A 26,771-nucleotide genomic window follows, 5' to 3' on the forward strand; every position below is an offset into this window, starting at 1 on the left:
TTATGAAAACGACTGTCCTCCTGAAAATAAGCTCTATCTATTGAGGCCCTGTTTCAAGGAAGTGGTCAAGCATCACTGTCACAAATAGTTTTGCTATTTTTTTTTTTAAATAACGTCTCTCAAAGGAGATGGGAATGCACTGCAGCTGAGACCTATGAATTTCTGCTTGCTTCTTTATTGTCTATAGCTACACAGAAAGCCTGGCTTTAGATATACATGAGATAATTATGAAAAGTAAAGAGATAAATGAACAGGTAGGAGGCTAACATGACATTAATTAAATCGACACCACAACTTGGAGAACATATTTATCAAGAAAAATAAAACCAAATTGCTTTCCTAACTGTTTCTGAGATAAACTCAGAACGTAAAGGCACATTATTTTTTTTTTAAAGAAATATGTATTCAAACAATTTCCTCAGTGCATCCTTGAGCTCCTGGTTCCTCATGCTGTAGATGAGGGGGTTCAGTGCTGGAGGTAACATGGAGTACAGAAAAGATACTGCAAGGTCCAGGGATGGGGAGGAGAATGAGGGGGGCTTCAGGTAGGTAAACATGATAGTGCTGACAAACAGGGAGACCACGGCCAGGTGAGGAAGGCACATGGAAAAGGTTTTGTGCCGGCCCTGCTCAGAGGGCATCCTCAGCACTGCCCTGAAGATCTGCACATAGGACACCACAATAAAAACAAAACAACCAAAGCCTAAACAAAAGCTAAATGCAATAAGTACAACTTCCCTGAGGTAGGCATCTGAGCAGGAGAGCTTGAGGATCTGGGGGACCTCACAGAAGAACTGTTCAAGGACATTGCCTTGGCAGAAGGGCAGGGAAAATGTAGTGGCCGTGTGCAGGACAGCAGTGAGAAAGCCACTGCCCCAGGCAGCTGCTGCCATCTGGGCACAAGCTCTGCTGCCCACGAGGCTCCCGTAGTGCAGGGGCTTGCAGATGGCAACATAGCGGTCGTAGGCCATGACGGTGAGGAGGAAATACTCTGCTGTGATAAAGAAGACAAACAGAAAGACGTGTGCAGCACATCCTTGATAGGAGATGGCCCTGATGTCCCAAAGGGCATTGGCCATGGCTTTGGGCAGAGTGGTGGAGATGGATCCGAGGTCGAGGAGGGCAAGGTTGAGGAGGAAGAGGTACATGGGGGTGTGGAGGTGGTGGTCGCAGGCTACGGCGCTGAGGATGAGGCCGTTGCCCAGGAGGGCAGCCAGGTAGATGCCCAGGAAGAGCGTGAAGTGCAGGAGCTGCAGCTCGTGCATGTCTGCGAATGCCAGCAGGAGGAACTCACTCACAGAGCTGATGTTGGGCGTTTGCTGGTTGTGGCCATGGGTTTCTTCCAAGGAGGGAAAAGGCAGTAAGAAAATACAACAAAATTATCTGTTGATATCTGATTCAATTTCAACCTATTAAGCAGACTTTAGTCAGGTCCATTTCATGAGCTCTGACTGATGTTGCCTGAGGGTGTCCCTGGGATCAGGAGACTCTGTTGTGGGCAGTGTAGTTAACAGTCCTTACCTATAAAAAAAAGTAAAGAGGAACACGGGGTATTCTCAGATTATTTTAACTCTTGATATGAACAAATTGCTGCTCCCAAGTCCACTAGCAGCAAAGAAGCTCTGTGGCAATTTCTTTTTTCACAGAATCACAGAATCACAGAATCACAGAATTTCTAGGTTGGAAGAGACCTCAAGGTCATCGAGTCCAACCTCCAACCTAACGCTAACAGCCCTCCACTAAACCATATCCCTAAGCTCTACATCTAAACGTCTTTTGAAGACTTCCAGGGATGGTGACTCCACCACTTCCCTGGGCAGCCTGTTCCAATGTCTAACAACCCTTTCAGTGAAGAAGTTCTTCCTAACATCTAACCTAAAACTCCCCTGGCTCAACTTAAGCCCATTCCCCCTCGTCCTGTCACCAGGCACATGGGAGAACAGGCCAACCCCCACCTCGCTACAGCCTCCCTTGAGGTACCTAAAAAGAGCGATAAGGTCACCCCTGAGCCTCCTCTTCTCCAGGCTGAACAAGCCCAGCTCCCTCAGCCACTCCTCGTAGCACTTGTTCTCCAGGCCCCTCACCAGCTTCGTCGCCCTTCTCTGCACCCGCTCAAGCACCTCGATGTCCTTCTTGTAGCGAGGGGCCCAAAACTGAACACAGTACTCGAGGTGCGGCCTCACCAGAGCTGAGTACAGGGGGATGATCACCTCCCTCGCCCTGCTGGTCACGCTGTTCCTGATACAAGCCAGGATGCCGTTGGCCTTCTTGGCCACCTGAGCACACTGCTGGCTCATATTCAGCTGACTATCCACCATCACTCCCAGGTCCTTCTCTGCCTGGCAGCTCTCCAACCATTCCTCTCCCAGTCTGTAGCTCTGCTTGGGGTTATTGCGCCCCAGGTGCAGGACCCGGCACTTGGCCTTGTTGAACTTCATGCAGTTGACCTCAGCCCATCGGTGCAGCCTATCCAGATCCTCCTGCAGAGCTTTCCTACCCTCGAGCAGATCGACACACGCACCTAACTTGGTGTCATCTGCGAACTTACTGAGGGTGCACTCGATGCCCTCGTCCAGATCATCAATGAAGATATTAAAGAGGACCGGCCCCAGCACCGAGCCCTGGGGGACGCCACTAGTGACTGGCCTCCAACTGGACTTGGCTCCATTCACCACGACTCTTTGGGCCCGGCTATCCAGCCAGTTTCTAACCCAGCGAAGCGTGCGCCAGTCCAAGCCAAGAGCAGCCAGTTTCTTGAGGAGAATGCTGTGGGAGACGGTGTCAAAAGCCTTGCTGAAGTCAAGGTAGACCACATCCACAGCCTTTCCCTCATCCACCCAGCGCGTCACTCTGTCATAGAAGGAGATCAGGTTCGTCAGGCATGACCTGCCTTTCATAAAGCCATGCTGACTGGGCCTGATCGCCTGCTTCCCCTGCAATTGCTGCATGATGACTCTCAGGAGGATCTGCTCCATGAGCTTTCCTGGCACTGAGGTCAAACTGACAGGCCTGTAGTTTCCCGGGTCTGCCCTCCGGCCCTTCTTGTAGATGGGCGTCACGTTTGCTAGCCGCCAGTCGATTGGAACCTCCCCTGATAGCCAGGACTGTTGATAAATGATGGAAAGTGGCTTGGCCAGCTCCTCTGCCAGTTCTTTCCATACTGTCATTCCTGGTGCAGTACAAGTGAAACCTTGTGGATCCTCAGAGTCACAGATACTATTCCTCTAGTGTAGAGTGTACTACAGAGAGCACAGCCAGTCTGTCCATCCGTTCTGGTCTCAGCTGCCCTGTGCTGGTGGGAGAGAAGAGCAGCGATTGTCCCAGGGAGGTGCCTGAGCCCTCCCTCACACAGCATTTCTGGCAGGAGCTGCCTCTCACCGCCTGCCCATGTCCTTGCTGGGAACTGGTTCTCTGTCCCTACATCTCTTCCCTGTCCATGCTAACAGACCCCATCGCACAAGCTGTGTGCTCAGACTCACTCAGATTCCACTCCACTGCAAGAATCTTAAAGCAGAGAATCCAAAAAAGCCTTTCTCTTCAGACTAACCAAGCCACAGTCTTCCTCCTGAAACGCCCATTCATAAACGCCATTCTCTAAAGTATCTCCTAGTCCAAATTACAAGTAGAGTGAGGCCCACCCTGACAGATACTATCAGCCATTGGATGTGCCAGCTGTAGAAGACCCCTCTGGCAACCCCACCTGCATTGCCCTGCTGCCAGAGCCTCACGGTGTCAAGAGCCTGCAGATGTGTCCTGCCACACGCTGCCCTCTGTTGTTGCGCTCCTCAGTGCCTCCAAGCCCTCTCTCCTTCTCTCCTCAATGTGTGCCAGCTGCGGTCAGAGCCCCCAGCCCTGCTGCACTGTGCAGAGGAGCTGCTCCTGGGCACAGTTGTCTCTCTGCAGCGCTTGCCAGGAGCTCCCCTTGGGCCCAGGAGCCCGGCCCAGCTCAGCAGCACAGCACCCGACCATGGCATTTCTTGCTCTGTGCCCTTGGGCTCCCTCGAGGTGTCCCCAAGGCCTCAGAGCTGACAGCTCCCGAAGGCAGCAGGGTCTCTGCTGAGGTGTGGTGTTTGAAGCACACTGAACACATCACCAACTGCCCTTCTCTGAACACAGGGGAAATGACTTTTGAAAGGGTGATTAGTGCTTTTAAACTGTGGTTGTCAAATATGATGTGCTTTAACCTGGCAGGCAGCTCGGCACCACATGGCTGTTATCTCGCAACCATCTCTAAAAAGACAATGGGTTGAAATGCAATACAAGCTTTCAGAAGGATTCGGAACATTTGCTTCCCTTTCTCAAATACTTCTTCTGCTGTGGTGCCCCATGTGATGATGACACCAGCATGCTGGAGTTGTTCAGGAGCTTCCCTGTGTTCTTGAGCACTCTGGGTCAGCCCATGGCAAATGGTAGGGCTGTGTTTCCAGCCCTGGCGCAGTTGATTCCAGGTGGGCAGGACACCCCTCCATGTGAAAGCAAAGTGTGGCTTGTGTACTGCTGTGAAAGGGATGGACAAAAATGCATTAGGAATATTAATTGTGGCATAGCACTTGACTGCCTTTGACTCCAGTTCATACTGAATGAAGTTCTAGCATACCCGGCACAGCAGCAGCCAGTGGTGGTGGGACTTGATTCAGGCCACAGAAGGCCATCGTTATCTTTGACTCACCATTAGAATTTTGCACTGTCCATATGGGACTATTAAAGGGTGAGAGAGTCTTATTGATCAGTCCTTGGCTCTCCAGTTGATGAACCAGCTCATGCAGGGGAATCAGGGAGTCTCTGTTAGTGTAATACTGCCTCAGGTGCACGGCTGGTAGTGATTGGCACCTGCTGCTCATTGGCCATCAGCACCTCCAGAGCAGAAGGGTCCTGTGAAAGAGTGGGCAAGGTAGACACAACTGGTTAATGTCCTCCATCTCCCAGGCAGCTATGCCAAAAACCCACCAGTGAAATTTGGATCTTGCAAGTACCCTCTTTGAAGCAGTCTATGCCAAGGATGCACAAAGGCTCCAGGATAGTCTCAGTGGGATGCTTTTGCCACTCTTTCCCTGTGAGACTCACTTCAGCCTCCAGCACTGTTAACTGCTGGGATCCCCCTGTCACTCCAGAAATACAAATGGCTTCTGGCCCTTGATGACATCACAGTACACTGTGCACCGCTGTCCACTAGAGCCTGATTCTGCTGTGGGCCTGATGTGCCAGCCATTAAATCCTTAAAGTCGAATAGCACACAATTGTCTGTTTTCTCCCCCTGGCTTGAGGCAGGATCCCTCTAGTCCTGCTCATAGTATTCATTAGTGTGTCTGGAGGACTATCTGCTGGAAACTGGAGAAACAATATTCTCAGAACACCTTTTTGCCAATATTTTTCCTTTCACTTCTTGTAGCTGTGCCTCTAGAATGGCGGTAGATTTTTCCATCCCTTTTTCTTAGGGCTTATAGGGTTATCATCATGGGGGACTCCCTTCTGAAAGGGACAGAGGGCCCAATATGACAACTGGGCCCAACCCACAGACTTCTCACGGAGAAGAGACATTGCTAAGAAAGTTAAGTGCATGGTACAGCCCACCGGCTACTACCTGTTACTGGTCTTTCAGGCTGGAAATGAAAAGGTAGCAAAGAGAAGTCTGAGAGCAATCAAAAGGGACTTTAGAGCTTTGGGGAGACTACTTAAAGGATCAAGGGCACAGGTTGTGTTTGCCTCTGTCCTTCCGATAAGGGGGGATCAATGCTGACAAACAGACTCATCACATTAATACATGGCTTCGGGACTGGTGCATTCAACAGAACTTTGTTTTTTTCCAATCACAGGAAAGTCTATGTGACACCGGTTCCACTGGCACCAGATGGGATGCGCCTCTCTCGGAGAGGGGTAAGGATTTTGGCTCAGGAGTTGCCAGGGCTGATAGATAGGGCTTTAAACTAGAGTCGAAGGGGGAAAGGGATAAAACCAGGCATGCTGGTGATGAGCTGGTGATGGTGCACTAGAATCAGAGGGACTGTGTGCCAGTGAGGCCTTTCGGTCAGCTCCACAAGGTGCTGCATGCAATGAAGTGCATTTGAAGTGCTTCTACACAGATGCATGCAGTATGAGGAATAAAATGGATGAGTTAGAAGTCTTGGCCCAGTCCCACAGCTACGACATCATTGGCATAAGCAAAACCTGGGGGGATGAGTCCTATGGCTGGTGTGCTGCAATAGATGGCTCCAGGCTCTTCAGGAGGGACAGGCAGGGCAGGTGAGGAGGTGGGGGTGGTGGTGATGTATGTGAAGGAGGGGCTGGACTGTAGGGAGCTTCAAGTTGGGGATGGCAAAGTTGAGAGCCTCTGAGTAAGGATTAAGGGATGAACAAATGAAGGGGATGTCATCGTGGGAGTCTATTACAGACCACCCAAACAGGATGATGACACCAATGAGTTATTCTTTGAGGAACTAAGACATACCTTGAGATCAACTCCCCTTGTCCTTATGGGGGAATTCAACTTGCCAGAAGTTAATTGGGTATATCACACAGCCAACACGAGCAGGTCCAGAAGGTTCTTAAAGCACCTAGATGATAACTTCTTGGTGCAGGTGCTAAGAAAGCCAACCAGGAAAGGTGCCTTCCTTGATCTGTTGCTGGAAAACAGAGAGGGTCCTGTGGGAGACATGGCAATTGGTGGCCGTCTTAGTCATAGAGACCATGAAGCAGTTGAGTTTAAACTTTTTTGGTGACAGAAGGAAAACTGCCACCAAAACTTCAGCCCTGGATATGGGGAAAGCAGACTTCAGGCTGCTCAGGGAACTAGTCAGCAAGGCCCCTGGGAAGCTGCTTTTGAAGGTTTTGGCATCCATCAGTGTTGGACAGCCTTTAAGCACTGCCTCCTAAAAGCACATGATCAGGGAATTCCAAAATATTGGAGGTCAAGCAGGCAGTGCAGAAGACCAGCCTGGCTGACCAGGGATCTTCTGGAGCTTAGGCATAACAAGAAATTGTATGGCTGCTGGAAGTGGGGTCAGTCAATGTGGAAGGAATCCAGGGACACTGTTCGCGTTCGTAGGGAAAAAATTTGTGTGGCCAAAGCTCAACTAGAGTTGAAGCTGGCCACATCTGTGGGAGACAATTCAAGATGTTTTTTTAGATATGTGAACAAAAAAAAGGAGAACCAAAGAAAACATAGGTCCTTTACTTGACGGGCAAGGTCTCCTCACAGACGAGGACATAGGCAAAGCAGAGACGTTTAATGCTTTCTTCACCTCTGCCTTCAATGCTGATGATGGGCTTTGGGACCCTGGGTGCCCTGAGTTGGAGGACCATGCTGATGTGAATGACAAACTCCCAACTGACCCTGAACGTGTGCAGAATTTCCTGCTCCACCCAGATCCATACAAGTCCATGGGTCCAGATGGGATCCATCCCAGGGTGCTTAAAGAGCTGGCTGATGTCATCGCATGACCTCTCTCAATTATTTTTCAATGGTCTTGGGAATCTGGAGAGGTCCCAGTAGATTGGAAGCTGGCAAATGTAGTCCCAATTTTCAAGAAGGGCAAGAAAGAAGACCCTGGCAACTACAGGCCTGTCAGTCTCACATCAGTTCCTTGTAAAATTAATGAGAAGATTATCCTAGGAGTTATTGAAGCGCACCTGGGAGAAAAAGCAGTCACTGGTCCCAGCCAACATGGGTTCATGAGGGGTAGGTCCTGTTTGACAAATTTGATTTCCTTTTATGATAAGATCACCCATCTAGTCGATCAAGGGAAACCAGCTGATGTGATCTTTTTGGATTTCAGTAAGGCTTTTGACACAGTTTCTCAAAGGACCCTACTGGACAAAATGTCCAGCATACAACTTAACAAAAACATCATGCAACGGGTGAGCAATTGGCTGAAGGGTAGGGCACAAAGAGTTGTGGTAAACGGGGCCACATCAGGCTGGTGGATCGTCACCAGTGGGGTCCCCCAAGACTCCATTTTAGTGCTAGTCCTCTTCAATGTCTTTATACATGATTTGGAGGTAGGACTAGAAGGTGTTCTGAGCAAATTTGCCGACGACACCAGACTTGGAGAAATTGCAGATTCTGCTGAGGGTAGAAAGGCCTTGCAGAGAGACCTGGACTGATTGGAGAGCTGGGCAATCACCAACCACATGAAGTTTAACAAAGACAAGTGCTGGGTCCTGCACCTGGGATGGGGCAACCCTGGCTATACATACAGACTGGGCGATGAGATGCTGGAGAACATCCCCACAGAGAGGGATCTACGGGTTGTGGTTGAAAGGAAGTTGAATATGAGCCAGCAGTGTGCCCTGGCAGCCAGGAGGACCAATCATATCCTGGGGTGCATCAAGCACGGCATTGCTAATCGGTCGAGGGAGGAGATTGTACTGCTCTACTTTGCCCTGGTGTGACCTCACCTTGAGTACTGTGTGTAGTTCTGGGCACCACAGTACAAGAAGGACATTAAACTGTTGGAGAGTGTCCAGGGGAGGGCGATGAAGATGGTGAAGGGCCTAGAGGGGAAGACGTATGAGGAGCGGCTGAGGGCACTGGGCCTGTTCAGCCTGGAGAAGAGGAGGCTGAGGGGGGACCTCATTGCAGTCTACAACTTCCTCATGAGGAGGAGCAGAGGGGCAGGAGCCGATCTATTCTCTGTAATCAACAGTGATGGAACCCAAGGGAATGGCATCAAGCTGAGGCAGGGGAAGTTTAGGGTGGACATCAGGAAGAAGTTCTTTACTTATAGGGTTGTCGCACACTGGAACAGGCTCCCCAGGGACGTAGTCACTACACCAAGCCATTCAGAGTTTAATAAGCATCTGGACTGTGCCCTTAGTCATATGGTTTGAATTTTTGGGTAGACCTGTGTGGTGCCAGGAGCTGGACTTGATGATCCTTATGAGCCCCTTCCAACTCAGGATATTCTATGATTCTATGGCATATTTTTTTTTTGTGACTTTTTCCCATTGTAACAGAAGAGCTGTAGCTAACTGCTTCTGGAAGACAACTGGAATAGCTTCTTCAGTGCATGCTTGAGTTCCTGGTTCCTCATGCTGTAGATGAGTGGGTTCACTGCTGGAGGTATCACCGAGTAAAGAACTGTCACCACCACGTCCACGTGTGTGGAGTAGATGGAGGGGGGCTTCAGGTGGGCAAATGTGGCAGTGCTGATAGACAGGGAGACCACGGCCAGGTGAGGGAGGCACGTGGAAAAGGCCTTGTGCTTGCCCTGCTCAGAGGGCATCATCAACACAGTCCTGAAGATCTGCACATAGGACACCACAATGAAAACAAAACAACCAACACCTAAAAAGAAGCTAAAGGCAATGAGCCCAACTTCCCTGAAATAGTCTGAGTCTGAGCAAGAGAGCTTGAGGATGTGGGGGACTTCACAGAAGAACTGGTCCACAGCATTGCCTTGGCAGAGGGTCAAGGAAAATGTAGTGGCCGTGTGCAGGACAGCATGGAGAAAGCCACTGCCCCAGGCAGCTGCTGCCATCTGGGCACAAGCTCTGCTGCCCACGAGGCTCCTGTAGTGCAGGGGCTTGCAGATGGCAACGTAGCGGTCATAGGCCATGATGGTGAGAATATAAAATTCTGACCCAATCAAGAAAACAAACAGAAAAACCTGTGCAGCACATCCTTGATAGGAGATGGCCCTGGTGTCCCAGAGGGCATTGGCCATGGCTTTGGGCAGAGTGGTGGAGATGCAGCCCAGGTCGAGGAGGGCGAGGTTGAGCAGGAAGAAGTACATGGGGGTGTGGAGGCGGTGGTCACAGGCTACGGCGCTGAGGATGAGGCCGTTGCCCAGGAGGGCAGCCAGGTAGATGCCCAGGAAGATCGCAAAGTGCAGGAGCTGCAGCTCGCGCGTGTCTGCAAATGGCAGCAGGAGGAACTCGCTCACTGAGCTGATGTTGGGCATTTGCTTACTTTGGTCAAGGAGACTGCAAAATGAGAAAAAAAACATATTTAAGAGAGTGAGACGGTGTGTTATGAGTAATGACTATGAGCAAAAATCAGTTAATCCCCAATTAAAATCTTACATTCCCTCTTTCCATGAGGATCTTTGTGTCTCTCCCTGTCTGGAGCCCTGCTTTCTGCGTGCTGAGTGTCCTGTACACTGCAGCCTCCTCTGCCCAGCAGCTCCCAATGAGCCTACTCTGCTTCATTCGAGGTTCCAAGAGGGAAGGTTCCTGGGCAGTGGCTCCCTCTGCTGAGTGAGGGGTGTTTGGCTGTGTGACCCTGTGTGCATCTTCCCTGTTCAATACCCAGGAGACAAAACCAGCAGGTGGATCATGAGTGTCTGGCTGGAGAAAACAGGGAGCATCTCCTCCTGCTTCACCCTTCGTGCACAGCACTCCCTGTCAGAATCAGGCACCACCAGCTGCCACGCCGGGCAAGGGAGAGAAGCAGGCACGGGCAGGCAGGGCGGATCCAACCCAGTGCAGAGGCTGCGGTGTCGGTGAGGTACCGCCTGTTCTCATAGCCCTGTGCCATCTACCCTGCACAGACAGCAGAGGGACAAGAGATCTGGAGTGTAAGAAGCGTTTGGAATGTGCTCCTGGTCATATGGTAGGAGTTTGGGGGTAAGACCTGTATGGAGCCAGGAGTTGGACTCGATGATCCCTGTGGGTCCCTTCCAACTCAGGATATTTTATGATTCTCTGATTCTGTGCCTTCTTCCACAGAGGAAGGTAGAGGGGGTCTGCAGCAAATGTGTCTACTGACACAGAGATTTAGGGTTCAGACACCCCATATTCTCAGCCCCCCAGGTTATACATGCCGTGACAGAAGCTGTGAGGGGAAGAGAGGAGACCAGGGGCTGCTGCGAGGAAGGCGCCTGCACTGCAGGGGATGGCAGGGAGGGAGCAGCTCCCTCTCACTGCCTGCCCATGTCCCTGCTGCCTGCAGCTGTTCTGCCAGCAGCTCTTTTGCTGTCCCTACGTCTCCTCCCGTCCATGCTCACAGCCCCCATCCCACCTGCTGTGTGCCCAGCTCTGCCCTGCAGAAACCTCCTGGGGATGGGGACAGCTCCGGGGACATCTCCCTGTCTGCAGCTCCTAAAGAACAGCTCAGAAAAGCCCTGGTGCACCCTGTAAGCAGAGAGAACTGAAGGGATATTTTGAGGATCTTCACTAATGTGTTCATGTCTCCGTTCAGTGCAATAGGAAGCTCAGTCACTTGTGCAAATCCAACTACCCCGTTAACATAGAGCCGACACCACAATCAGAGCAAGATGAGGCAGGCAGAGAGTGCAGAAAGTGCCTTCTCTTTGCAGGCAGCCCCTGCACTGCCCTTCCTCTGCCCAAACCCCTGGGAAGATCCCCAGGCAGGCTGAGTTCTGAGCCTGGCAAGCAGCAGAGGCTCTGCCCTATCACACAGCCCCTGGGGCACAGCAGGGACCCTGCTCTGCACCACAGCCCTGGGCAACCCAGCCTACACTCCCGTCTTCTCCTTCCTCCAGGACCTGCAGCTGCATTGCCCTCCAGCCAGAGACTTACCGGGTTCAGGGCTGGGAAGTGCTCTCCCCCAGTGAGCTCTGTGCATCCTGCCACTTCTGCCTGCCTTTAAGCACTCTGTCTCTGCAGGCAGTGCCCCCAGCCCTGCTGCGCTGTGCAGAGGAGCTGCTCCTGGGCACAGCTGTCTCTCTGCACCACGGCCCTCTTGCCACGAGCTCTCTCTGTCCCACGAGCCCGGCCCAGCTCAGCAGCACAGCACCAGCCCAAGGCACTGCAATCACCCCTCTGGGGGCTTTGCTGATGAGCCCACGAACCTCAGGCACTCAGAGACAATTGAAGACAGCTCTCCAGAAGTCCAAGTCAGAGGCAAGTTTCCTGCAGTGTCCCCCTGAGGGCCAGCACTGACACAGCCTCCCTTGGAGCTCGTTAGAGCAGAACCCTGGAGGCAGTGAGGACAAGGAGACAAAGGCAATGTGAAGGTGACACTGAGGTGTAGGAAAACTGGATGTGTGACACCAAGCACAAGGGCCAGGCCTTGACCCCTGTCCTCTGGGAAGGGAGATCCTTACCCTTCAGACACTGCTCAGGGCTCTTTGTGGGGCAGTAGGAGATGGGGATGTGCATGGCCAAGTGAGGAGAATGGTACAACCCCTGCCTGCTACATGGGTTGGCGAGGAGTTAATTAGGTTTTGTTGCTTTAGTGATTAGCTGTCCCCTCATAAGGCTCAGTGGAAGAGACAACAGCCATGGCCATGGACACAAATATCTCATAAGGCAGCTCTGTAGGAAGCTGGCCTGGTTCCTGGTGAGCAGGCATCACTGCTCCTATGGCATCCCTCGTGGTGCCCAGGCACTCCTCCTCCTGGACACTGCTCACTCAGAAGGGTCCCAGTCTGCCCCGATGTGTGGGGTTCCTTTCCCTCTGCTGCAGGACTGGTTTCTTCTCCTTGCAAATGTCAAGAGGTTTTTGTAGACAAAATTTGCGTTTTCTCTATGTTAGCTCACACTGATGCTCCATTCTGTCAGCTCTTCATGTCTGCAGGAAGACAATTCAACCTTCCTGTGATTGTGCTCTCTCGGACAAGACAGCAGCATCAGGACTCACAGGAAAGTTTGGATAATACAGGAGTAACCAACTGAATGCAATTGCAGCACAGAGCCACAAAAGGGTAGGGGATGGAAGGCTGCCAGGTTCCATCTCTTCTGTGCTTCCTTCTCATGCATGCTGTCAGTTTGTCTGGATCTGGGTCCTGAATGTTACGGGGTTGTGCAGGTGAAAACTGGAAAGGCCAAAGACCAGGTGGAGCTCAATCTCTCTATGACTCTCAAAGACAATAAACACTGCTTATAGGAATACTTTAAATAAAGGAGGATAAAGGAGAGTCATCATCCTTTATTGGATGTGGGGGAAATCTGGTGAAGATCTCAAGATAAGGTGAAGGCTGAGGTACTTAATTTCTTCTTTTTCCCAGTCTGTAGCAGCAAGACCAGTTGTTCTTCTGGACATTTCTTCCTCCTCATGGCCAGTGCCAGCATTCCAACGCACGCTTTGTGGGTGTTTCTCTTCTCCTTCTCTTTCCTAATGCCACAGAAAGCTCCATCAGGGTGGAAACCACTCCTGAAGTAGGCATCCCAACCCAGCAGGCTCCTTGAGGCCTGTCAGCCAACCAGACACACCTCAGTGACATCTTCCAAGCCGTGGGCCTGCTGCTGGCCTTGCAGCTTCTTGTGGAGACACAGCCAAGCCTTGTACCTCCTGCTGCCCACTCATGGACTCAAGCAGAAGGGACAGGACAACCCATGTTGGGGCCTTCTTTCTGCCTGGGTCGTCCTGGCTCTGGAGGCAGAGGGGATCCCCCAGTCAGCATGCCAAGCAGGTGCCTTCTGCTGGCCTAGCAGGGCCACTGCCAGATGTCAGCCCAAAAGTGCAGCTCCCAGGGAGAAGTCAAGGGTGACCTGCCACCTCCAGACACAAGTGACCTCCCAGTCCCTTTCTGTGACACGTTCCTGCTGCTGCCCTATCAAGGGCAGAGACAGAAGTGACCTCACAGTCACTGCCACAGTTATGTTCCTCCTCCTGGGGCAGGAGATCCTGAGGCAGAGCTCACCTCTCCCTAGTCCCTTAGGGACTAGGGCTTGCTTTTCTGAGTAAGAGAGTAAACAGAGGTTTATTGGGAATGTTTGGTGTTCTTCTGTCGTTAGGGTATGGATAAGCTCTGTGGTTTAGGGTTTTATTTAGGTCTGCCAAGAAATCTAAGGATCAGTAGAGCATTTTAATACTAGTGTCCACGGAAGGCATTTGGGTGAGTAAGAGAATAAAGGAAAGAGAATGGGGCTATGGGCTGAGTTTTGCTTGAAGGGATCCTTTGAATTCAAGCATTAGAGTAGGGGATTCCTGTCAGAGTGTTGGAGTAGCATTTAGGTTTCAGGATTAAAATTACTGCCTAAATAAGTTAAAGGGTCATACATGATTCATTCAAGTCATTGTTACTACAGCGTCAACATTACATGCACCTTCTTATCTCTATGAAATCATTAATTTCTGCTGGCCATGCTCATTTTCTCACCCCAAATTCTCACATTTCTCTTGTCCATGCTTCTCCTAACCTCCCCGTATCTTAGTGGGGTCAGCTTCCTGATGACATTCATGATCACAGAGTATCTTTTTCACTTCTGTTGGCTCCTCCATTCCTGAGAAGGAAGTAGCATTGTAGTCAGGAAAGAAAGGACACAAATGTCTTTAGGAGCATCCTGCACAATGTGCCCATCAGCTCTGCACCTCCACAAAACTGTGCTTCCTACCTACAAGTTTTGTTTCCCAAATGGCTTCTGTGGATCAAGAGTTACTTTTCCTAGGCCCTCTCACATGTTTCAGTTTTGGGTGTGCAGGGATGGGAAAAGGAATGCCAAGGCATGAATGGAACCCAGCTTGGAAAGGGGTTCAAGGAATAATAGGAAGAGATTCTACAGGTATATTGCTCGGAAAAGAAAGGCCAAGAAGAGTGTACCCCCTCTGATGGATGACAAGGGTGCACTGGTAATGACAGACATGGAGAAGCCTGAAGGACTCAACAACTTCTTTTCTTCAATCTTCCCTGTCAGTCAGGCTTCCCAAGTCTTTCATTCCCTGAACCCATAGATAGAGGCTGGGGGGTGCAAATTCCCACCTCTTGTAAGTGAAGAGAAGGTTTGATGCCACCTGAAGAAGCTCAAGAAGTACAAGTCTATGGGACTTGGTGACTTGCATTCCAGGGAGTGGAATGCTTTTGCTGAGGCTGTGGATGTTCCATCCTTGGGGGTGTTCAAGGCCACGTTAGATGAGGCCCTGAGGAACCTGATCTAGGGGGTGGTGTCCCTGCTTGTGGGGGGTTGGAACTAGATGATTGTCGAGGTGCTTTCCAACTCAACTGCTGTATGATTCTCTGATTCTGTGATTGTGCTTCAGAGGCAAAGTAATAATAACAGTAATAACAGTAATAACAATAACTATAATAATAATTATTATGTATAATTATTATAAGCATGGTATTGAATTTCAGAATACTCAGTGATCCTTTGTGATATGGTTTAGTGGAGGACTTGTTAGTGGTAGGTGAGAGGTTGGACTCGGTGATCTTGGAGCTCTCTTCAAGCCTAAATGATTCTGGGATTCTGTGATCCAGTTCATCCATGTGACAAAACCCTGCAAGCAGCACGAAGGACACTGAAATGTTGCCTCACATGAAGGAGGCTCCAGATCTCTGGTGTAGAAACAGCATTTTTGTGCCATGACCAACGTGGTATATGCTGCAGGAAAAGGCCTACGTCTGAAGTAAAAGGCCTAGGGCAGCAGCAGTGTGGCACAGGCTTGAGATTTGGGTGTATGTGAACCTTATGGAACCACATAGGATCTTTAAGGTCCCTTCCAACATGAGCAGTTCTATGATTCTGTGCTTAGCAGCCCTGTACAGCCCCTGTAGGGCCTAGCCTCAGTTCATGCCCCTCAGCTTGCGCTCCAAAAGTGCTCCCTCACGTCACTTGTCCCATCTGCATTCCTTGGCTACCCCAGGGCATCCTGGAGGCAGTGGCCACCTCTGAATAGAGAATGGAAACCAGCCATGAAAGTAGATCTAGGAAACAATGGGAACCTGTGCATAAAAGGTCTCTAAGTAACAGCTGAAAGAGTCTTTTATGGCAACACCACCAGCTTTTTATTTTTCTATGAATTCTCTTGATTTAGTCTCATAGGTTTTTTATTATTATTATTTTATTTGTTTATTTATTTATTTTATTTATTATTGACAGCACTGTGGACAAGTACTATCTACAAATGTATGCTTTTTCTGTGAATAGTCTTATGCAAACATTTACCAAAAGATATTTCCCAACTTTTTTTTTTTTCCTTTTTTCTTCTTCCTCCACCTCTTCCGTCTTCAAGCAGAACTCCAAGGGAAGAAGTCACTGAATTAAAGAATAACTCATGTTGATGAGATGATGACTTGGAAAAGTGCTCCATGCCATCATAAAGGGAGATAAAAAAGGGTCAAACGTGTTGGCCCAAGTGCCCATGACTGAAGGATGCTGCTGGTAACTGGCTGGCAGGAGGACTTCGTACCACTAATGTCCAGCCAACTTCTCCCCCCCCAACTTCATCCCCTTCTTCAGTGTGAATATCAGCAATGTGGCTAAAGAGAGACTCCAGGAGACTATGGCAAAGGCCTTGCCAAATCCAGGTTCACCACATTCCCTTCTCTGCCCTCCCCTACTGCTTCACCTGTGGCAGGACTTTCTCCATCACGTCCCCATGGGCAGAGGTGACAACTGCAAATCTCCCAGTCCTTTTTCTTGTGCTTCCTGAAGACGAGTTTGCTGTCTGCTTTTTCCAAGTCCCCAGAAATCTCTCTGATCCAAACGCTTGATGGCCTTGTCCAGAAAGGCAGGGTAGTGTGACATAGCAGAGAGGGGCATTTGCAATGAGCTTGTGAGAGGGGGGTTACAGAAATCTCACAGAGACACTGGGGGTTGATTCTGGAGTCACACAGGGCAACAGCAGCACTCTGTGAGGTGTCCGCATCTAAGATGGCCTCCCACGCTCCTCATACACACAGGGCTGTTGAGAGACACGAGTCTCTGCCTTGCACACCACACACAGTGCACTGCAGTGTCTGCAGTGTCCCTCTGGCTCCTGCAGCCACTGCCAGAGGCTGGGAGGCACCTCAGCCCTGCAGTGCTTTGCCCTGCTCTGCCCTTCTCTGAGATGCCCCACGGCATGAGGAATGGTCACAGGGACCTTGCTTCAAGGAAGCACATCTAAGAGCTGGAAAATGTGCCTTCCCAGGGCATGTTACTTAACCTTGTGACACTGTCTGCCCCACCGGCCTTCATGAGACTTGTAGGAATGGCTGATGGCATTTGTGCTCACTCCTGTTCATCTCTCTCTGTGTGTATGATATGCCTGCTGGCACCAGCAGCAATGGGATTCCTTTTATACATCTCCCATGAACCCTCAGGGGGCCCTGCTCTTCTCCTGGACATCCTACCTCCCAGGGAGCCTGTATGAGATGAGCAATGAGCAGTGGACTGGCCAGCCATTGGTGAACCTCCTTCGATGCACTGTATATCTCTGAGCTGGTGGTGATGCTCTCCAGAGTAAGAAAAATGACAACAAGATAACAGAACAAACCTTGAGCCTGCAATGTATTGTGGGTCATAGGCAGAAAAAAATGGGCTATGTTTTTGATTGTGAAACATCTCCAGTCATCAGTCTCTTCAAGCCATCCTTGAGCTCCTGGTTCCTCATGCTATAGATGAGGGGATTCACTGTTGGAGGCACCACCGAGTACAGAAATGACACCACCATGTCCAAGGATGCAGGGGAAATGGAGGAGGGCTTCAGGTAGGCAAACATGACAGTGCTGACAAAAAGGGATACCACGGCCAGGTGAGGGAGGCACGTGGAAAAGGCTTTGTGCTGGCCCTGCTCAGAGGGCATCCTCAGCACTGCCCTGAAGATCTGAACATAGGACACCACAATGAAAACAAAACAACCAAGGACTAAAGAAACGCTAAACACAAGTGCCCAGACTTCCCTGAGGTAGGCATCTGAGCAGGAGAGCTTGAGGATGTGGGGGATTTCACAGAAGAACTGTTTCACAGCATTGCCTTGGCAGAGGGGCAGGGAAAATGTAGTGGCCGTGTGCAGGACAGCATCGAGAAATCCACTGCCCCAGGCAGCTGCTGCCATCTGGGCACAAGCTCTGCTGCCCACGAGGCTCCCGTAGTGCAGGGGCTTGCAGATGGCAATGTAGCGGTCATAGGCCATGACGGTGAGAAGGGAAAACTCTGCTCCAAACAAGAAAGCAACGAAAAAGAGTTGGGCAGCACATCCTTGATAGGAGATGGCCCTGGTGTCCCAGAGGGCATTGGCCATGGCTTTGGGCAGAGTGGTGGAGATGCAGCCCACGTCGAGGAGGGCGAGGTTGAGCAGGAAGAAGTACATGGGGGTGTGGAGGCGGTGGTGGCAGGCTACGGCACTGAGGATGAGGCCGTTGCCCAGGAGGGCAGCCAGGTAGATGCCCAGGAAGAGCGCGAAGTGCAGGAGCTGCAGCTTGCGCATGTCTGCGAATGCCAGCAGGAGGAACTTGCTCACAGAGCTGATGTTGGGCATTTGCTGGTTTTGGCCATAGGGTTCTCCCAAGGAGGGAAAAGGCAGTAAGAAAATACAACAAAATTATCTGATGATATCTGATTCAGTTTCAGCCTATTAAGTAGATATTAAGCAGGTCCATTTCATGAGCTCTGTCTGTTGGTTCCCAAGGGTGTCCCTGGGAGCAGGGGACTCTGCTTTGGGCAGTGTAGTTAACAGTTCTTACCTATAGAAAGAAGTAAAGAGGAACATTGCATATTCTCAGATTATTTTAATTCTTATGAACAAATTGTTGCTCCCAAATCACCTAACGGCAGAGAAGGGCTGTGGCGATTTCTTTTTTCTATACTGTCATTCCTGCTGCTCTACATTGAAAACCTTGTGGATCCTCAGAATCACAGATTCCTCTACTACGGAGTGTACTTCAGAGAGCACAGCCAGTCTGTCCATCACGTCTGGTCTGTCTGTGCTGGTCTCTCTGTGTCTCTCTGTGTCTGGTCTTTCTGTGCTGCCCTGTGCTGGTGGGACAGAAGAGCATCGATTTTCCCAGGGAGGTGCCTGAGCCCTCCCTTGCACAGCATTTCTGGAAGCAGCTCCCTCTCACCGCCTGCCCATGGCCCTGCTGGGAACTGGTTCTCTGTCCCCACATCTCCTCCCTGTCCACGCTAACAGACCTCATCCCACAAGCTTTGTGCTCACACTCACTCAGATTCCCCTCCACTGCAAGAATCTTAAAGCAGAGAATCCAAAAAAGCCTTCCTCCTCAGACTAACCAAGCCTCAGGCTTCCTCCTGAAATGCCCATTCATAAATGACATACTCTAAAGTTTCTCCTAGTCCAAATTACATGTAGAGTGAGAGCCACCCTGAAATATGCTGTATCAGGCTTATGATGTGCCAGCTGTAGAAGACCCCTCTGGCAACCCCACCTGCTGCCAGAGCCTCCCGGTGTCAAGAGCCTGAAGATGTGTCTTGCCACACGCTGCCCTCTGTTGTTGCACTCCTCAGTGCCTCCAAGCCCTCTCTCCTTCTCTCCTCTCTGTGTGCCAGCTGTGGTCAGAGCCCCCAGCCCTGCTGCGCTGTGCAGAGGAGCTGCTCCTGGGCACAGCTGTCTCTCTGCACCACGGCCCTCTTGCCACGAGCTCTCTCTGTCCCACGAGCCCGGCCCAGCTCAGCAGCACAGCACCAGACCAAGGCACTGCAATCACCCCTCTGGGGGCTTTGCTGATGAGCCCACGAACCTCAGGCACTCAGAGACAATTGAAGACATCTCTCCAGAAGGCCAAGTCAGAGGCAAGTTTCCTGCAGTGTCCCCCTGAGGGCCAGCACTGACACAGCCTCCCTTGGAGCGCGTTAGAGCAGAACCCTGGAGGCAGTGAGGACAAGGAGACAAAGGCAATGTGAAGGTGACACTGAGGTGTAGGAAAACTGGATGTGTGTCACCAAGCACAAGGGCCAGGCCTTGACCCATGTCCCCTGGGAAAGGAGATCCTTAGCAGTCACACCTTGCTCAGGGCTCTTTGTGGGGCAGTAGGAGATGGGGATGTGCATGGCCAAGTGCAGGAGAATGGTACAGACCCTGCCTGCTACATGGTTTGGGGCGAAGAGGCAATGAGGCACTGGTGCTTTAACAATCAGCTGTCTCCTCATAGGCCTCAGTGGCAGAGACAACAGCCATAGCCATGGACACAAAGACCTGAGTCCTGATGGGACTTTCAGCATTGCCACAGCCATTACTCCTCTCCTCACCAGAGTGTCTGAGGGACTCCCAAATCTTATACTGCTGGATGCAGACCCTTCTGTGGGTAGTGTCACATTCAACCTGAGCTGAGTCTTATAACTCAGATTTTCTTGGTGGCCATGCTCCTCATATGGCAGCTCTGTAGGGAGCTGGCCTGGCTCCTGGTGAGCAGGCACCACTGCTCGTATGGCATCCCTTGTGGTGCCCAGGCCCTCCTCCTCCTGGGCACTGCTCACTCAGCAGGGTCCCAGTCTGCCCTGATGTCTATGGTTCCTCTTCCTCTGGTGCAGGATAGGGCTCTTCCCCGTGTAAATGTCAGGAGGTTTGTGTAGGCAAAATCCCGCAGTTTCTCAAGGTTGCCCCACACTGATGCTCCATTCTGTCAGCTGTTAATGTCTGCAGGCATATGGATCACCCTGACTATGCTGTTTCTCACAAGATAACAGTAACAGGAGTTTGCAGGACAGTTTGGATTATACAGCAGGAACTAGTTGAATGGAATTACAGCACAGAATCAGTGAAGGGTGGGGGACAGAAGGCTGCCAGATTCCACTTTTCTGTTCTTCCTTCTCATGCATACTGTTACTTTGTCTGGAACTGTGTCCTATATACAAAATACAACACTGTATCATCTAATAAGAAGGAAATTAAGTCTATCCCAGCCAACACACGGACAATATCCACCCTATATTCCATACCATCTGCACCATGCTCAGCTCCAGTACTTTCCAATTAATCACCACCACATTTTCTCAGATGATATACACACAGATATATCATGCCCTTAGTCTGTGAGTGTCCTGGAGTTGGCTAGGATCCAGATAATTTTCCTCCTAGTAGCTGGCATGAAGCTGTGTTTTGGATTTAGCATGAGTACTCAGTACTAAGGCCAGTCCTCTTTAATATCTTTATCAATGATCTGGATGAGGGGATCGAGTGCACCCTCACTAAATTTGCAGATGACACCAGGGTAGGTGCGTGTGTCAATCTGCTCGAGGGTAGGAAAGCTCTGCAGGAGGATCTGGATAGGCTGGACCAATGGGCTGAGGCCAACTGTATGAAGTTCAACAAGGCCAAGTGCCGGGTCCTGCACCTGGGGCACAATAACCCCAAGCAGAGCTACAGGCTGGGAGATGAGTGGTTGGAAAGCTGCCAGGCAGAGAAGGACCTGGGAGTATTGGTGGATAGTCAGCTGAACAAGAGTCAGCAGTGTGCTCAGGTGGCCAAGAAGGCCAACGGCATCCTGGCTTGTATCAGGAACAGTGTGACCAGCAGGGCTAAGGAAGTGATCGTCCCCCTGTACTCGGCTCTTGTGAGGCCACACTTCGAGTACTGTGTTCAGTTTTGGGCCCCTCGCTACAAGAAGGACATCGAGGTGCTCCAGCAAGTCTAGAGAAAACACAAACCTGGTGAGGGATCTGGAGAACAAGTCCTACGAGGAGCGGCTGAGGGAGCTGGGCTTGTTCAGCCTGGAGAAGAGGAGGCTCAGGGGCGACCTTTTTGCTCTCTACAGCTACCTCAAAGGAGGCTGTAGAGGGGTGGGGGTTGGCCTGTTCTCCCACATGCCCAGTGACAGGATGAGGGGGAATGGGATAAAGTTGCACCAGGGGTGTTTTAGTTTGGATATTAGGAAAAACTTCTTTACCGAGAGGGTTGTTATGCATTGAAATGGGCTGTCCAGGGAAGCGGTGGAGTCACCATCCTTGGAGGTCTTTAAAAGGTGTTTAGGTGTTGAACTTAGTGATATGGTTTAGTGGAGGACTGGTTAGTGTTAGGTCAGAGGTTGGACTCAATGATCTTGAGGTCTCTTCCAACCTAGACAATTCTGTGATTCTGTGATTCTGTGGGAAGAAGAGCTTGGCCAGCAGAAACTTATGATTTCATAGAAGTAAGACGGTTTATGTAATGTAGATGCTGCGGTACAACTGACTTAAAACAGTCACATATGGCCCTTTCCTTACTTGAAACAGTCATTTTAATCACTAAACATAAATGTTACTACAGTACTCTGAAAGGAATCATTTTTTTTTTCCTCTTGCTAACCCTAATGTCTTCCCTTAACACTAACATGCAAATGCTCTATTTAACCCTAGACTCCTTGGCAGACCTAAAAAACCCTAAACCATAGGTCTTGTTTATGCCTTAACCAGAGACCTGACACCACTAGCAGGACAACACACACTCCCACTAAAACTTTGATTATTCTCCAAACCAGAAAGAGAAAAACAGGTACCTAGGGGGCAAGAGAGAGGTCAGCTCTGCCTCAGGATCTGATAGCCCAGCAGGAGGAATGTGACTGTGGCAGGGACTGTGAGGTCACTGCTGTCTCTGCACTTGAGAGGGCAGCAGCAGGAACGTGTCACGGAAAGGGACTGGGAGGTCACTTGTGTCTGGAGGTGCCAGGTCACCCTTTACTTTTGAGAAGTCAAGGCACCTGCTTGGCATGCTGACTGGGGGATCCCCTCTGCCTCCAGACCCAGGAGGACCCAGGCAGAAAGAAGGCCCCCATATGGGTTGTCCTGTCCCTTCTGCTTGAGTCCATGAGTGGGCAGCAGGAGGCACAAGGCTTGGCTGTGTCTAGCCAAGAAGCTGCAAGGCCAGCAGCAGGTCCATGGCTTGGAAGGTGCTGCTGAGGTGACTTGTGTCTGGTTGGCTGAGAGGCCGCAAGGAGCCTGCTGGGTTGGGCTGCCTACTTCAGGAGGGGTTTCCACCCTGATGGAGCTTTCTGTGGTAGTAGGAAAGAGCAGGAGAGAAAAAACAGCCACAAAGTGAAACTTGAAGTGTAGCTCTGACCATGAGCTGGAAGAAATATCCAGGGGAACAACTGGTCTTGGTGGTAGAGACTGAGGAAAAGAAGGCATTATGTTCCTCAGGTTTTGTCATCAGGTTTTCCCACACACCCATTAAAGATGATCATTCTTCTAAATCCTCTTTTATAAAAGTATTTATATAAATTTTTTTTTTTTTTTTTTGTCTTTGACAGTAGTAGATGGATTGAGGTCCAGCTGGGCTTTGGCCCTTCTAATTTTCACCTGCACAGCCCCATAACATTCAGGACACAGCTCCAGACAAACTGTCAGCATGCATGAGAAGGAAGCACAGAAGAGGTGGAACCTGGCAGCCTTCCATCCCCTACTCTCCTGTGATTCTATGCTGCACTTTTATTCAGCTTCTTACTCCTGTATTATCCAAACGTTCCATGCAGCTCCTGATGCTGCTATCTTGTCAGAGACAGCACAGACACGGGAAGGTTGAACTGTCTGCCTGCAGACATGAACACCTGACAGAATGGAGCATCTGTCCAGTGGAATCTTGAGAAACTGCAGTAGTTTGCCTAAAGGAACAACTTGAACAATAAGTGCCTAGTCCTGTGCCAGAGGAAGAGGAACTACACATCAGGGCAGACTCTACTGAGTGAGCAGTGACCAGGAGGAGGAGGGACGGGGCACCACGAGGGATGCCTTATGAGCTGTGGTGCCTGCTCACCAGGAACCAGGGCAGCTTCCTACAGAGCTGCCTTATGAGGAGCAGGACCTCCAAGAAAATCTGAGTTATCATACTCAAGCTCAGATCCAGTGTGGCACCACACAGAAGAGGGTCTGCAGCCCTCAGGAGGTACAGGTCTGGGAGTCCCTAGGACAGCTTGGTGTGGAAAGGATCCAGGGCTCTACGAGGGCTCAGTCACAACCCAGGTCTTTGTGTCCATGGCTATGGCTGTTGTCTCTGCCACTGAGGCCTAAGAGGAGACAGCTGATCGTTAAAGCACCAGGGCCTCATTGCCTCCTCGCCCCCACCCATGAAGCAGGCAGGGGTCGTACCATTCTCCTGCACTTGGCAATGCACATCCCCATCTCCTACTGCCCCACAAAGAGCCCTGAGCAACCTGTCAAGGGAAAGGATCTCCCTTCCTGTGTGCCATGCAACAACACCTGGCCCTTGTGCTTGCTGACACACATCCAATTTTCCTCCACATCAGTGTCACCTTCACATAGCCTTTGTCTCCTTGTCCTCACTGCCTCCAGGGTTCTGCTCTAACGAGCTCCAAGGGAGGCTGTGTCAGTGCTGGCCCTCAGGGGGACACTGCAGGAAACTTGCCTCTGACTTGGACTTCTGGAGAGCTGTCTTCAATTGTCTCGGAGTGCCTGAGGTTCGTGGGCTCATCAGAAGAGCCCCAGAGGGGTAATTCCAATGCCTTAGGCTGGTGCTGTGCTGCTGAGCTGGGCCGGGCTCGTGGGACAGAGAAAACACATTTGAGATAGTCCCACGAAGCACAGAGACAGCTGTGGCCAGGAGCAGCTCCTCTGCACAACGTAGCAGGGCTGGGGGCTCTGACTGCAGCTGGCATGGGGAGAGCAGAGAAGGAGAGAGGGCTTGGAGGCCGTTGGCAGTGGGAGGATGCTGAGAGCTGCTTGCAGGAGAAACCTGCACAGCCCTTGACAAGGTGAGTGTCTGGCTGCAGGGCCATGCAGCTGCAGGTCCTGAAAGGGTCCCCTCCTGGGTCTTGTTTCTGGGAGGGCAGTGGGCAATGCAGTAGGCTTTGAGAGTCCTGCTGGGTTGCCCTGCGAGGTGAGGAAGTCTGGCAGAAGCCCCTTCGAGTGTCATAATCTAGCTACACCTGGTCAGATAAGAGAGGAGTGGCCAAGCCTCCTCCAGACCCTGCAGGGGATGCAGCTGGGATATGGGACACTCCAGCTTTCAGTTATCCAGCTCTGTCTGTGGGGTAACCTCCTGGGCTGCAGGCTGCTCTTCCGCAGGATGCAGCTCTCTCGTGGCATCCTTGTGTTATCGAGGTACCACAAGGAAAAGACACCTCCATACTAACATCATGTCCATGGTGCTGGATGGCTGTCTGTGGGCAGCAGGAATGAGGCCTCTGCAGCCCTGTCTAGGAGGGAAGAGCTGAGATCCTGATCAGTCCCCTGGAGAAAAGGTGAAGATTCTGTTCAGCTGCACTTGGAGTGGGGCTTCTCTACTCTCAGCTGTCTCCTGTTTCTTCTCAGGGCAGCACCTGAGAGGGATGGTCCTGTAGCTCATAGAGGGGTAGCCCAGGGCAGCAGAGAGCAGGACTGATGGGAAGAGCTGCTCTGCTCAGTCTTCGCCAGAGGACAAGTCCTTTGACTCTTGGCACCCACAGGATATCACCTGGAGTGTGGAAGTAATATCAGGGAGTTCCACCATCCAATACCTCTCCTATGTGTTATACGGGCAACTAGGATAAAATAAAGTGAGGAAAATAGTTGCAGTTTTGCTCCTCAATCAGCTCAGTTGTTTGCAACAATACTGCAAAGCTCATTGGTCTGACATTTTTCTGACTTTGAGTTATCCACCCTTCTGTTTTATTTCCTTTTTTCCTCAGAGAAGTCTGTTCTAACATTGCTCTGCCTTCTCCCCTTCAACAGACAAGCAAGTACAAAGTCAGAGAATGCCCAACATCAGCTCTGTGAGCGAGTTCCTCCTGCTGGCATTTACAGACACGCGCGAGCTGCAGCTCCTGCACTTCGCGCTCTTCCTGGGCATCTACCTGGCTGCCCTCCTGGGCAACGGCCTCATCTTCAGCGCCGTAGCCTGCCACCACCACCTGCACACCCCCATGTACTTCTTCCTCCTCAACCTCGCCCTCCTCGATGTGGGATCCATCTCCACCACTCTACTCAAAGCCATGGCCAATTCTCTCTGGGACAACAGGGCCATTTCCTATCACGGGTGTGCTGCCCAAGTACTTTTTTTAGTCTTTTTTTTTGATGCAGAGTTTTCCCTTCTCACCGTCATGGCCTATGACCGCTATGTTGCCATCTGTAAGCCTCTGCACTATGGGAGCCTCGTGGGCAGCAGAGCTTGTGCCCAGATGGCAGCAGCTGCCTGGGGCAGTGGCTTTCTCAATGCTGTCCTGCACACAGCCAACACATTTTCCCTGCCCCTCTGCCATGGCAATGCTGTGGACCAGTTCTTCTGTGAAATCCCCCAGATCCTCAAGCTCTCCTGCTCAGATTCCTATCTCAGAGAAGTTTGGGCAATTCTGTTTAGCATTTTGTTAGCATTTGGTTGTTTTCTTTTCATTGTGGCGTCCTATGTGCAGATCTTCAGGGCAGTGCTGAGGATGCCCTCTTCTCAGGGCCGGCACAAAGCCTTTTCCACGTGCCTCCCTCACCTGATTGTCACCTCCCTGATGATCAGCACTTCCATTTTTGCCTACCTGAAGCCCCCCTCCATTTCCTCCCCATCCCTGGACCTGGTGGTCACACTTCTGTACACTGTGGTTCCTCCAGTAGCAAACCCACTCATCTACAGCTTGAGGAACCGGGAACTAAGGGATTCCATCAGGACTCTACTTGAATACACACATCGTCAGCAAATTCACCTATAATACTATGCCTAATATTAGAAATCCCAGCTATTCTGAGAAAGAAAATAATATGATGTCTTCTATTATTAAATGTCGGTTTTATTATTTTCTCTCATTATTTCACTTTTGATTAAATATTATTCCTACCCTCCTACAAGTCAATTATTTTTCTGTAGAAATTGGCTTCCTGTGTAGATAAACATAATAAGAAAGCCATCAGAAATTCATTGGTCTGAGCTGCTGTCTCTTCCCATCTCCTCTGGTGCTGGGGGAGGAGCAGCCCCAGTATTCAGGAGGGGCTCAGGACCAAGAGCCCAGCTGACACATGCAGGAGCAGCCCCAGTGGCCCTCGGGGCTGCTCCTCACTGCCCGCTGGGCTCTGCCTCTCTGCTGCCTTTGGGTCAGAGCTGCTGCTTCCCTGGAGCCATGGCCCTGGCCAGCAGCAGGATGTGGCCTTTTCACTGCTTCTTTCTTTTTGGTTCCTCATTGCTTTCTTGTGCTCTTGTATCTGTCTTAGTCTCGAGGTCTCATATGCATTGATGACAGTCCTGTTGTCTTTGCAGTGTCTGTGTCTGCAGGCAGCAGAAGGCACTGTGCAGCCCTGGGTAACAACTGGCCTACCTGCTA

The 26,771-nt window shown here is 50.8% G+C and overlaps 3 protein-coding genes across 3 annotated transcripts; 1 reads left to right on the forward strand and 2 right to left on the reverse strand.

Annotated features, from left to right (window-relative positions):
- Positions 1-389: 389 nt before the first annotated feature.
- LOC311216308 (olfactory receptor 14C36-like) lies at positions 390-4,652 on the reverse strand (the record flags this gene model as incomplete). Its single annotated transcript, XM_084297853.1, has 2 exons — positions 390-1,339; positions 4,598-4,652. 2 exons carry the CDS (start codon positions 4,650-4,652, stop codon positions 390-392), a joined length of 1,005 nt encoding a protein of 334 aa, XP_084153979.1.
- A 12,491-nt stretch (positions 4,653-17,143) lies between these two features.
- LOC311216309 (olfactory receptor 14C36-like) lies at positions 17,144-18,082 on the reverse strand (the record flags this gene model as incomplete). The annotated part of the gene is made up of 1 exon (XM_084297854.1): positions 17,144-18,082. One exon carries the CDS (start codon positions 18,080-18,082, stop codon positions 17,144-17,146), a length of 939 nt encoding a protein of 312 aa, XP_084153980.1.
- A 7,141-nt stretch (positions 18,083-25,223) lies between these two features.
- LOC311216310 (olfactory receptor 14A16-like) lies at positions 25,224-26,165 on the forward strand (the record flags this gene model as incomplete). The annotated part of the gene is made up of 1 exon (XM_084297855.1): positions 25,224-26,165. The coding sequence occupies one exon, from the start codon at positions 25,224-25,226 to the stop codon at positions 26,163-26,165; it is 942 nt and encodes a 313-aa protein (XP_084153981.1).
- Between the last annotated feature and the right edge of the window lie 606 nt (positions 26,166-26,771).

This window comes from Netta rufina (assembly GCF_964035555.1).
Source record: "Netta rufina genome assembly, chromosome: 18".
NCBI lineage: Eukaryota > Metazoa > Chordata > Aves > Anseriformes > Anatidae > Netta > Netta rufina.